The 12,950-nt window shown below is 38.4% G+C and overlaps 1 protein-coding gene across 4 annotated transcripts; it reads left to right on the forward strand.

The window, feature by feature from the left end:
- Positions 1 to 170: 170 nt before the first annotated feature.
- On the forward strand, positions 171 to 9,982 carry STRADB (STE20 related adaptor beta). Of its 4 annotated transcripts, none has more exons than XM_071434642.1 (12): positions 171 to 307; positions 2,862 to 2,918; positions 3,257 to 3,337; positions 3,675 to 3,774; positions 4,398 to 4,519; positions 4,998 to 5,106; positions 5,566 to 5,689; positions 6,152 to 6,323; positions 6,745 to 6,849; positions 7,080 to 7,309; positions 7,878 to 7,920; positions 8,381 to 9,982. In XM_071434642.1, exons 2-12 carry the CDS (start codon positions 2,907 to 2,909, stop codon positions 8,531 to 8,533), a joined length of 1,251 nt encoding a protein of 416 aa, XP_071290743.1. In that variant the 5' UTR covers positions 171 to 307; positions 2,862 to 2,906; the 3' UTR covers positions 8,534 to 9,982. The 4 variants fall into 4 exon arrangements, with proteins under 4 accessions (XP_071290743.1, XP_071290744.1, XP_071290745.1 ...); XM_071434643.1 differs by having other exon boundaries at positions 5,028 to 5,106; XM_071434644.1 differs by lacking the exon at positions 7,878 to 7,920 and having other exon boundaries at positions 8,381 to 8,553.
- The last annotated feature ends 2,968 nt before the right edge of the window (positions 9,983 to 12,950 follow it).

A 12,950-nucleotide genomic window follows, 5' to 3' on the forward strand; every position in this document is an offset into this window, starting at 1 on the left:
CCGCCGCTGGGCCCGGCGGGGCCGGGAGCGGGGCGGGGTTCTGGCGGGAGGCGAGGTGGCGGCGCCGGCCCCCGGCCCTGAGTCCGGCGGCGGCGGGCAGGAACGGGCGCTGCCGCCCTGTAAGGCTGCTCGGCTGCGCCGAGGCTCCGCGCCGGCCGCGCCCTCTGCCCCGCTGCGGGGGCCGCCGGGCGGGCCGGGGAAAGGGAGCGGCGCCCACCGAGCTCGGCAGGCGGCTGCGGGAAGCGGAGCCCTGTCCCGGCCACCGCGGGAGGCCAGAGGGAGACGGGGGCCCAGCGAGGAAGGCGAGGTACGAACTTAACGGAGCGAGTGAGGAACTGAGGGGGAGCCTGCGGGGCGTCCTTCCGCACATTGCGGTGCTTTGTCACGGACGGATCATTTCACTCGAGATACACGACCGAGAGCTGCCTCAGTCGCTGCGAACGCTGAAGTAGGAGCTGCAGCTCAGCGTCAGCAGAACTCAGTAACGCGCGTTCCCCGTACCAGGGCTCGGCTCCGGAGCCTTCACGCTCCCCTAGCTCACAGACACAGGTTTCTGTGGGTTTTTCTGCCATGCACTGTTTGCTGGCTGAAGCTTTGGACAAAGAGCGATGAATGTATCGTTTTACCTGTACAACACTGTCACTATCTACAGTACAAAAAAAAAAAAAAGTCTGCGATACAGAAGGAAAAATGTGGGGACAGGGAAAAAGTTTATGTGGGGATATGATCCAAAGTCATATTGAAAGATGGAAACAATGTCAAGCTACGTAAGAAAAAAAAATAAAAATCTTAAAATTGTAGTGTTATTTGAATAAATGTACATCACGGATGTTTCTGTTGGCTGCCTATACATCTTTGAAGCAAGCCTACAATAATTTGACTTTCCTATATTATAGTTATTAAGACTGAATTCTTTAGCTGAGCTTTCATGGTTTCATATTGCAAGCAGCAGACTAAATTGTCTTGTGTAGCAGAATGAGGCATCTTCTTTCCAGGTAGAAGGATGCTGTAGCCATTACAGTAGTAGGCAGTATCCTGAAGCACCTGCATCCTTTTTTTTTTTTTTTCCTACTCTGCTACAAACTTCCTTAGTGAAATAGTGAAGTTGTGAAGTTGTTTAACTCAAGCACAGATCCTCTGAAGATGCCCAGTACCTGGTAGGGACTGACTTTTACCAAACGGATGTCTCCATTTGGTATCTCTAATAAGGAATTACAGCAGATCTTTGGGGTAAAAATGTTACTGGAATGGCTTGGATATTTGGCAGTGAATGGAGTGGAGGGGGCTTGTTAGCTTTTCAAGAGTGTTCCCTTGATTAAGTAGCATAAATAATTTAAATGCAGGATATACTCAAGCTTAGCTCCTTAATAAACAAAATTATCAGTTTCTGGTATAGTGCTTCAGTTTTTATAAGTTAACTCTCCTACAAAAACTGCATATTAACATGGAACTATTACCTGTATTTGACGTTTTGTCAGCCACCAAGTAGGATTCCTCATGGTGGCTGGAAAGCTACCTCTCAGGAAAGGACCTGGGGTTGCTCTTTGACAGCTAGCTGAACATGAGCCAGCAGTGTGCCCAGGTGGCCAAGGCCAGTGGCATTCTGGTTTGAATCAGCAGTAGTGTGGCCAGCAGGACCTGAGAAGTAATTGTCCCTCTGTACTCCCTGGTGAGGCCAGTTTGCATCTCAAGTTCTGCATTCAGTTTTGAGCCCCACACACGAAGAAAGACATTGAGGCACTGGAGGGTGTTCAGAGAAGGGCAGCAGAGATGGTGAAAGGAGTGGCTGAAGGAGTTTAGCCTGGAGAAGAGGAGGCTCAGTCAGGGGGACCTTCTCCCTTTACAGTTACCTGAAAGGAGATTTTAGTGAGGTGGGAATTGGCCTCTTCTCTCACATAACAAGAAATGGGATGACAGTAACTGGCCTCAAGTTGCACCAAGGGAGGTTTAGATTGGATGTTAGGGGAATTTTCTTCACTGAAAGGGTTGTCAACCATTGGAACAGGCTGCCCAGAGAAGTGGTGGAGTCACTGTCCCTGGTAGTGATCAAAAATCATGGAGATGTGGTGCTTAGGGACATGGTTTAATGGCAGGCCTGGCAGTGTTAGGTTAATGGCTGGATTCTGTGATCTGTGAGGTCTTTTCCAACCTTAATGATTTTACTGTTGAAGACTTGCTTATGGCTAAGGTAAAATAGTCCCATTCTGTACTTACGGAAGCTTTGATATGCTTACCAGACATCTCTCCCACTGCCTAAGCCTCCAAAGCATAAAATAATTTTGCTAGAGGAGTTTCAGAGAGGCTACTCTGATCTGTGAGGGAATTGCTTCTCTCTCTTTTTTTTTTTTTTAACTGAAATCCCTTACAATACTATTTCCTACCTCACGTGTGAAATGTAAAGTGCAATTGCTTCTGCCTTGCTTTTTTTGTGAGCTAGTTCAGCTGCTCACAGCCAAGCCAAGATCTGCCTAGCACAGCTGTGCTCCTTTAAAACAACAGACAATGATTTCTTTTCCAGCAAACTGCCAAGGATTCGTAAGTCTGTGCTTTTTGACTTTTTGCACTTGTGCAGTTAACTTGCAATTAAATTGTTTGGTCAGAACTGGCAGTAAAATTTCTAAATCCATAAATTAAAAAGGAACACCTGAGTTGACGTGTAGTCCTCAGTGTGGAGTTTGAAATTGATATGCTACTTAAATAGAAGCAGACTTTTGCTGAGCTGGAGTTCTGGGGTTTTTTGTGTGATAGCTGACAGGAATGCCTCACAGTTCTGATTAAGGAGATTTAAGTTTATCACAGGTTTATGTATCATCTTACTTTGCCACTTTATTTTTTACTTTGCCACTTTATTTTTTTTCTAGGATAAATGGGTGTGTATGACTTTTCCCCTGATCTAAAGCGGTTCCATGTCTTGTTTGGTAAGTTTGTCTAAAAATTTTGGCTGTTTTACCTTGTTACCCAGCTATACCTCAATATGGAAAGTCCTGGTGAAATGTCTTGTTTGTGGGGATTTCCACAGTGCTGACATGTTTGAACTTCATTGTGTCAGCTTTTGGTGAAGGAGACTTTAATGTCTCTTCTCTCTAGGTCTGCCATGTGTGTGCTTTATGCTATTTCTTAACCTCTTGATTGATTGACTTGCAGCAGAAGACTTTCTGAACTGCTGCTTATAAGACCTACTTTTTTACATTTTTGCACTGCCATATTTAATAAATTGCAGCAACTGCACCAACATTCACTTGTTTCTGTTCTTAAGGACTGCTCCTGTATTCTGCGTACACAAGTTGAATCAATCAGACCAGAAGAGCTATCTCAGAGCAGCATCCATGAATGTCTGGTAAGAATAGAAACTTTAACCCCCCAGGTTAAATATAAAGCTGGTGCATATTAAAAATAGCCTTATTAGGGAGTACTTCTTGAAATGTTGACAATAAAAATAGAGAGTACTTTGGGGTTTCCACTTTGGTAGAAGACCATAGGTATCTAAGTGTTAATCTTGTGCACAAAAGTTGTAACTCATAAAACTAAGTCTTAATAATGGTAAAAGTACCAGCTTGAATGTTCTTATTTGAGTACTGGACTTTAGCATTAATAATATTTTTGTATTAATTTTAAAACTAGAAATGATTTTAAATTGCATAGTCATTTTGAGAACTGTTTCTTCTCTCTATTAGGCTGATTCTGATCTAGCCTGGATTCCCCCATCTACAGGAAAGAATGAAATGGTATTTTGCTCTTCTAATGTCTCTCATTATGAACTCCAGCTGGAAATAGGTAACATAAATGAACCTTAAAATATTTCTTCTTCCTTATCGATAGTTTATTGCTAACTGCAGTAAATATTAAGTTTGGAACATGAAGGACTATTCCTGTGTCTTCTTAGTTGAGAAAAGTGCAGAGCATTGCTTATATTTTAGTAATCTCTTGTTTCAAGATATAAGACAAATCAACAATTACCTGAAATTGTCTCTTGATGTTTGTGCATGTACTTATGAGTTTTCCAAATCTGTGGTATGTGACAATAAATACAGCCTTAAGTAACATCATCATCTTGTAACTTGGGTACCCATGTTGGTTGTTCTAAGGATGGCTGCCTTAGATCCATATGCCTGCATATGTTTATGTGAATATGCATACTAAGTGTTCATTTGGATGTATAATTGATGCTGATATATGTTCAAACACTTTTAGTTGTTCTCAAAATAGCAGAGCCATGCTTCAACTAATTTGCTGCATATATTTTGCTGCAATTACTTAAGGTCTTGGCATTCTGAAACAAAAGGACACACTGCTATCAATTGCAATTTTAAAACTGGAAAATGATCTCTAAACATGAAGAAGACCATGTGATGGCTCATTATGCTTTCCAATGTTAAGGTAGCCATTTCTGGTTTCAGGAAGGAGGTTCAACAATTTAACTTCAGTCTACCTTGCACGGCATACACCTACAGACAGGCAAGTTGCTGTAAGGATCACAGACCTTGAAAATTGCTCTGAAGAGCACTTGAAAGCCTTACAGGTAAAGGAACAGCATTTCTGCACAAAGCCCAATGAAGATAGTGAGGAATACATATGAGATTACTGAGCAAAGGTAGCCTTTGTTTGAACTGGGTAATTTCAGTCTAGTTTTTCCCTCCAAAGGATTAGAATATAATAAACATAATGCATGTGTAGATTTGAGAGTTGCTTTCTGAAGACCACAGCTGACAATTGCTTTAAAAATTGCTTCTGTAATTGTACAACTTATTTGAAACATCTTCTGTACTGTTATTTAACACCAGAAGTTTGGACTATGAACAAACTAGATTTACTTCTGACAAATGCAATTATGGATAAGCTATTTACATTTCTGTTGCAGGCTATGCACATCACCTGCAATCATAAATGTGTATAAATGCAAAGAAACAGTTCTCTTTACTGATTACTAAATGTAGTTAATGCTCTTGGTAGGACTGCTGGTCTGTGGTTAACACATCCACTTTCATTTAATTCCATAGAATGAGGTGGTTTTATCACACTTTTTCCAGCATCCCAACATAATGACATTTTGGACAGTGTTTACAGCTGGAAGCTGGCTTTGGGTCATCTCCCCATTCATGGCCTATGGTAAGAACTGTTAACTGCAATTTTGGAGTAGGAGAAAGGACTGATACAAATTGGACCATGTGGTCCGTGAGAGTTTTCTCTTTAATCATCTCCTGTCTTGCAGAATAAACAGACTCTCCCAAACCATTTGTTTAGAGATTTCCTCCCCAGTGAAGACTGGTACTTGAACTGCATTAAATTCCACTTAGCCCTAGCACCCACCCTGTGAGGAATGGTAACTGGGAGATGTATTTGACTTTCTACAGCTTCTGCTAACCTAAATAGAAGACCTATTTACATTGAATACAGTTTGGGCAGAGACTTGCAGTTAGCAGAAGCATGACATGGGGCATCAGTTACATCCATGCACCAGAGTCAATATAGAATGCTGCTCTTGATGAGTCTATACAGTGAAGGAAACACAGACAAGTCATTTAAAAAGACTTGTTAGGCCTAGCTAGGTTTTTTTTTCACTTCCAGGTTCAGCTAGACACCTGCTGAAGACTTACTTTCCTGAAGGAATGAGTGAAGCTTTGATAGGGAACATTCTGTTTGGTGCAATCAGAGGATTAAATTACATGCACCAGAATGGATATATTCACAGGTAGGAGAATGTCAATAGGTAAGAACTAGGACTAGGACACAAGAATTAGAACCAGCATCTTACCTTAAGTATTTTTTCCTTCCTTTTCCTCTATACCTTCTTATATCAGACAGTGCACAAGTAACAATTTTTTCAATAATACAGCAGGATTAATTTTAACAGGAAATGTGTTTAAACATTTCTTCAAGCCACTTATTACAAGGATTATACATCTGCCTGGCTTTGTCTCTTTGAAGCAGAAGAAAACCAGAGTTATAGAAGGGGTTTCCTTAGTTGACACCCCTTGCAGGGAAGAAGGGCCCTTCTCCAATTTCTGGCACTTTTTTCCTGATCATCTCTCTTAATAGAGACATGAACTCCATGCTAGCATCTCACTATAAGTCAATGAAATATGAAAGCTTTTTTGTTCTAGTAGTACTTAGAGTAATTCTTATCGCTAAAATGTACCACTTTATGTTACAGGAATATTAAAGCTAGCCACATTCTGATTTCAGAGGATGGGCTGGTTTCTCTCTCTGGCCTAAACAACCTCTACAGTTTAGTTAGCAATGGACAGAAGTCAAAGGTGGTGTATGATTTCCCCCAGTTTAGTACATCTGTGCTTCCTTGGCTGAGTCCTGAACTACTGAGACAGGTTAGTATAAATTACACATAATTTTTCCAAGTCAAAGTTAGTAGCAGTACTCAATTTCCAGCTTAAGTCTGCTTGTAGAATTGCAATGAAATATGTTGAACTTCTAAAATATGTAACTTCTAAAAATATATGTACATCCTGAATTTTTAGTTCTTCTAGAGAGAACCACTTCTAAAGCTGTTGGTAAGGTGATGCTGTACTAAATCTCTTTACCCAAACCTCCTGGAAACTACTGCAAATCCTGAAACTTGTGTTCAGTACAGCCATCAGATTTCTGAAAAGTCTGGGGTTTCACAATTCAATTGCTTCAATAGTGTGCAGGTTATGGGGTATTAGAATCTTGTTTTGAAGCAGGCACTTGTATTCTTGTTGGCACTGCTCAATGGCCTCAGTGATCAGTAATGTCTTTCTTCTCTCACAGGATTTGTCTGGCTATAACATGAAGTCTGACATTTACAGTGTGGGAATTACAGCATGTGAATTAGCCAATGGACATGTTCCATTTCAAGATATGCCTCGCACTCAGGTATAATGCTAAACTTTATCTCTAATTAAAAACATGCTGAGAATTTTTTTGTTTGTTTGACTCACAGGAACCAGTGCTATTACTGCTGAAGTAGTGGCTGCTTTTTGTTACTTCAAATACACATGCCTCCTTCTAGAATAAATAATCTCTCCATCCCTGGAGTTTCATAGCTTATCCTGAATAGGTCTGGATAGCTGTTGAACTCTCATACTGCTCTGCCTTCCTACTAGATGCTGCTGCAAAAGCTGAAAGGTCCCACCTACTGTCCTTGGGATATAAATACCTTTCCCCGGGGGGAATCCAGGATGAAGAATTCCCGATCAGGTGTTGATTCTGGAATTGGTGAGAGCATGACACGCACAATGACCAGTGAAAGACTTCAAATGCCCTTTTCCAAAACATTTTCACCTGCTTTCCACAACTTGGTAGAACTTTGCTTGCAACAGGACCCTGAGAAAAGGTAATGTCCTGGTGAAAACTAATTTTTTTGTCACTTCCATCTAAGACCAAGTACAACTCACAGTTTAGAATACAGTAATCAGTTGAATGCTGTTAGAGTCAGAATTTCAGAGCAGATGTACTGTGTGAAACCAGACTTGTATTGTAAGAAATGTCTTGTCTGATAAAGGAATCAAACTTTTAAAGTCATTTGGCCCCTGAATTTCTTGTAATATAACTGTTCTTTGTAACAAGTAAAATTAACTTTTAAACATTTACTTTGTCCAAGGAAAAAAAACCCCGAAATCTGAAATATATGTTTTCAATTCTATGTCTCTTTTGAATGAGGCATTTAATTCCTTGTTAAGCGGAAACATGAAAAGGCCTTTATAAATAGATTTCTTCAGTAGTGCTTTCACTAGAAATTGAGGCATAGAATGTAGGAATTGTGTGCTGCTTTTCTCATTCTTCACATTTGTCCTGTGGAGGAAAACCCACAGGGCTTAAATTTATTTCTCAATCTGGCCCATTCTCCAAATGCAGTATTTTACTTTCCAAAACATAATTATATTGTTCATTTTATGATTCAGGCCATCAGCAAGCAGTTTGCTTTCGCATACGTTCTTCAAACAGGTGAGTTTACTATATTTCATTAAATGACACAGCTATAACCTAAATAAGCCACAAAAAGAGCTAGATTATAAAGTAATGAAGTTACCTGGAACTAAAAGGCATCCTATAAGAGCATACCTGCTTCCCAATTTTTTTTTTAACAAAATGGTATTGATAGAGTATAGGAAGCATAAGATTAATCAATTTCCCCATTGATTAGGTGGACTTAACTTAACTAAAGGCAGCCTAACTAATTTAAAAAAAACCTATTAATAGTCTTAATTTAAAGCAGAAATGCACAGCTGGTTTCATTAGTCTTGAAAGGCTAATGGAGTGGTGAAAGAAAAACCTCTCATCCTTTTACTTTCAGTATTGTAACATGCAAGAACATGGCTCTGATTTCACATGCTTTTAATGAAGTCAGTTGCGAAGTTAATGAGACTTTTTTGTGCAGCTTTATTTTAACTTTTTTTCTTTCTAGGTAAAGGAACAAACACAGAATTCACTACTGTCCCTATTACCACCTCCTATTCAAAATAACAGATCAGAGTTCTTGGCACTGCCCTCAACAGCAGTTGGAACTGAACTTGGACGTATTGCTACAAATCAAGATGATACAGACTGGGAATTCTAAATAAATACCAATGATACCTCTCCAGTGTTTCAGACAAGGAAAATGTGATTTGTATTTGCTGCTTTTGTATGATTAAAATACAGTTAGACCAAGTATACTTGAAATGCCATGAAGTGGCTATAATTCATTAACTTCCTCTTGGCATCACAAAATGCAGCATGCCTCACTCTCTGACTGTAAGGAAAACTGTGTATAAAGAATGGCTGAGTGCTCACCTCTCTCTTTCAACATCTTCCTTAACAAGAGAGTCCCTGCTGTAATCTTACTCTGTATTGTATTATCAGCTCACAGTGCTGCAATCCACATGCCTTTCTGAATTCAGGCCTGGGATTTGGCTGTGATCTTACCTAAACATCTATTTGTCTTTTCATTATGACCCAAATCATTTTAATAAGGAGAAATCCTCCACTTCCAAGTTGAAATTTGAAATTGCACAGATTACTTGCTTATGTAAATAAATGTTCTCTCTCAAAAGACATTTTTCTCACTTGACATGCTGTCATATTTGCCAAAAGTTAGGTATGCATCATTTTTCATGCAGTTCTAATACTTGTGTGTTTCCCAAAGAAGTTAAGCTGCTTGGAAGTGGGACTCCATTCTTAGAACAAATCTGGGCTTTTGCACCTCTGTTTATTGTTGTGTCATTTTAGCAGTTAATCTGAGGATGTCTCACTATGCAAAGTCTCAAGTTCTAGCAGGTACGGGTTCATTTTGAAGAGTCATATTAAATAATCTAAAGTTACTGTACGTATTTTTATTTATACTGTATTCCTGTTCACCACCAGAATTTACCAGAACCTAATACTGTTTTCTTAGAAGAAAAAGGCAACATGCATTAAGCTTCACTGGCCCTGCTGCTGCCAAACAACCCTCTTCTGCAAGGCACAGTTAAATTCCCGTGGATCAATTCAGCCATACTAGGATTCTAGTGAATTTACCTGTTCTAAGTCAGATGAAAAATCTGTCTTCTCCCTACAATTCAGTAAAATCTGACCTCTCATACTGTACCAGACAACTCAAACTGAACAAAACCAGCTTTTTTCTTTTAAAAACCTGGATATTCTCATAGTGTTGTAGCAAAAGTTGTGTCCCAAAGGCACTAATACTCTGCTGATGGAAGCATGATGGTAGTAAAAAAGTATAAATAGATATTGAAAGGATATATTTTAAATTTTCAACATAAACAACATTCCACATAAGTCTTCAAGTCTTCCATAGCTGAGCAGGCCTGTAGCCAACTTTGAGAATACTGCTGTATTGCCAGCAGCTTTGCTACAAGGCCTTGAAGACCAAATGACTCAAATACAAGCCTGAGAGACATAAAATTCTAAATGACCACAAAAAGGTATCAGCAAAAAAGTTGATTCTACTCATTATGCTGTGAAGAGAGCTCTATATTCCTAAACTTAACATGTGAAACTTGATATTAAAGACCTATCAATAAACTTACCCTATCTGCCTCCATTTTTATCTGTAATTCTTGGACTTCTGTTTTCACCATAGTCCAGCCATACTAACAGCTTCGTGTTACTACAGGGAAAAAAAATCATATCTATGTCAATCGTTAGGTAAGGAAATAGTTGTTGAAACTAGAAAATTATTCTGATTAAAAAATATTAATAACTTAATTGTCTACTCTTGGAAAAGATACTATTTTCATGTGAACCCCATATTTTTGATTCTTTGCCATTATAGATTTGGACTGTTTGCAAGTCGAATACGTTAGACAGCATCTACAAGTAACTTTTGACTAACATAGTACACGTAAAAAAAGCAAGTCAAGTAAGTGAGAACACACATGAAGTTCTACATATGTTAATTACACACCTCTGAAAAAATATTACTTCTATCAAAACATGTAGAAAATTTCAGGCAGCTTAACTGCTAGTATTTCCAAACTTCTCTTGCAAAAAGTGCCGTGGACTATGAACTTGGATACTAATAACAATGTCAGTACAAAGTTATTCAAACCACTGCATGTTCCAGTGGAGTTACTTTGCTGCCCTCTCTGTGGAAAAAAGATTAAAAACATTTCTAAACACGTTCCAATTTCTGTACTGACATTAAGAAGAAAAATCAAATATTTTAAAGCTAAAAGCCCACAAGTCTTTACTCTTAGAACTGCTTCTCAACAACTGTGTGTCTTCAAAGAAAAGCAATTAAGAGGCACTGTGACTTCTTAAAATAACCAGAAATACTTGAAAGTACTCCCTGGATTATATTTACTGAAAGGTTTGATATAATTTTGCTCATTAACTGTGATGCTTTCTATTAATCTCTAATGCAAAATCAATATTATTAGGAAAGAAGATGTATAATCATATTTTTAAGGTTTCAACTACCTGCCACTGAAAAGATGATCTGGGAAACAATTGTTCTGAAAGTCTGAAGTTTTTGCATACAGTTAAGTTTTCAAAATCTGAGGTTGATGATCTGCATTGTTAAGATTCAAGTTGCAGAGACTTTCTATTCCAAGCTGACGGTTTTAAGCACAACAGTTTTTCCTTGGGTTGTGTTTTTTTCCAAACACTTGTTTAATCTTGCTCACACCAATGATGTGTGTTATCAGCATATGAATTAAAATTAAACTTGGACTTGAAATTTCCAAGTATCTTGCATTTAGGCTCCATATGATATATTTTCAAAGGGGCTTAGAAAACCTATACATTTGCAAAATCTCATGGCCAATGAAACAGAAACCTATCTAATCTGGTTACTTTTGAAATACTTGTGAAAACAACCCAAATGGTTTTTTTGCAGCCACCTTTCATTATGCTAGCATTTAGCACTGTATAATAATAAATACCTGTATAATAGAAAACTTCTGTTAATTAACATTATCCTGACCATATGCTCAATGCTGTTGAGTGTCTCACTGTCTTGATCTGATACCACAGCAGTTTGTGCATGACTGAATGGATGAACACAGAAGAAAATGTGATCTACTCAGAATCAACTTGCTCTGATACATTAATTCCTCACTTTAAAGAGCATCAATGCAACAAGCACCCATTGAAGAGAGAACAGTTTCTTCCACTTGATGAACAGAAATAAATATTTTTTTAACTAACAGTTTTACCATACCTCTCTCTTTCCCCTACCCCTCTCCTTCTCTTCAAGTGCTATCAAAGTACTTTTTAACCCAGAGGATGGGTAAAAATATGGGAAAGCATTTGAAAACCACCGTTCTGAATGTCTCTTGACAAGAGGAAGGTACCAAAGTAGGTGATTTACATACCTACTTAACATGCCTTTCATGCTATTAAGTAGCTTTCCTGAAGTATATTAGCTTGTCTAATGAAACTCTGAAACAACCAAGGTAGCAGTAATGGCCTGTCCTAATTATAGCCATCCCTATCCTGTATGAATGAGAAAAAAACTATTAAAATTCAGAAACAGTACACATTACAGCAAAGACCTCAAAGGACTGTAAGAACCATAATTTGAAATTAAACGATCGGATGTAACAAACAAAGAATTGAGTTTATAAAAGAAGAAACCACTGAAAATTGAGGTGGTCTACTAATAACCTGATAGCACAATAACATTTGGTATTTAACATAATTAAATCTATCCAGGAACTTGAGGTAGGATGAAGGAAAGAATATTAGGTTTAAACAGGTGCCTGTGGAAACCTCCATAATTCCCAGATGAAAACAACTAGTTCTACTCTATAAATTAGTTACACATATGTTTGTTTCTTAACTGAAAGACTATCCCAGAAACTTATGGAAAAATGCCCCCAAAGCCCATATGAAGTTAGCTGCAATCAAGTGGCAGTTTTATTTTTAGATATGATTATAGAATAGACCATTATTACTGCATTTACCTACACACCCAGATTCATGGAATTCGGTTGTCCCCTCATGAAATCCATCTGCAATGGAGGAGAATGGATTGCTGGCAGGATGCAGAGGTTTTCCTCTGTTTTGTCAAAATTTACATGACATATGAGTCATGAGTATAATTGCTGAGTTTATCTAGTACATTATATTTTAAAAGTTTGCTTATTCTACATTCACTATCAATTATCTTTCTAATTCTCACATTTCATGCAGTCAAAAGAAAAATATTCTTACAAGCAGATTTCCTTTTTCCCATTGGAAATCTGGCAAGTCTGTTATGGATGAGTTTTTTTAAATGCTTTCCTGGTTTAAGGTGGCTGTTGTTCTACAGTAGCTGATGGAGCCGTCACAGACTTGTGGAATTATATATTTCACTGGCTGTCATGCTTTTTTCTGCTCCACTTTCTGCTTCAAGTTTTCCTTATCATGGGAGAACACATGATTTTGAATCCTTGGATTCAAATGTGATGTTGAAAAAGGTGATTCAGCATACTTTCCATGATTTTTCTTCACTACATTACTAGATGTCCTCAAACTAGTTTTGAGAACAAAGTAGTTTGGTTTTCCTTCCT

The sequence above is a fragment of the Agelaius tricolor genome, unplaced genomic scaffold (genome assembly GCF_023055355.1).
Source record: "Agelaius tricolor isolate 1412-34295 unplaced genomic scaffold, bAgeTri1.0.p SCAF_10, whole genome shotgun sequence".
NCBI classification, from domain to species: Eukaryota; Metazoa; Chordata; class Aves; order Passeriformes; family Icteridae; genus Agelaius; species Agelaius tricolor.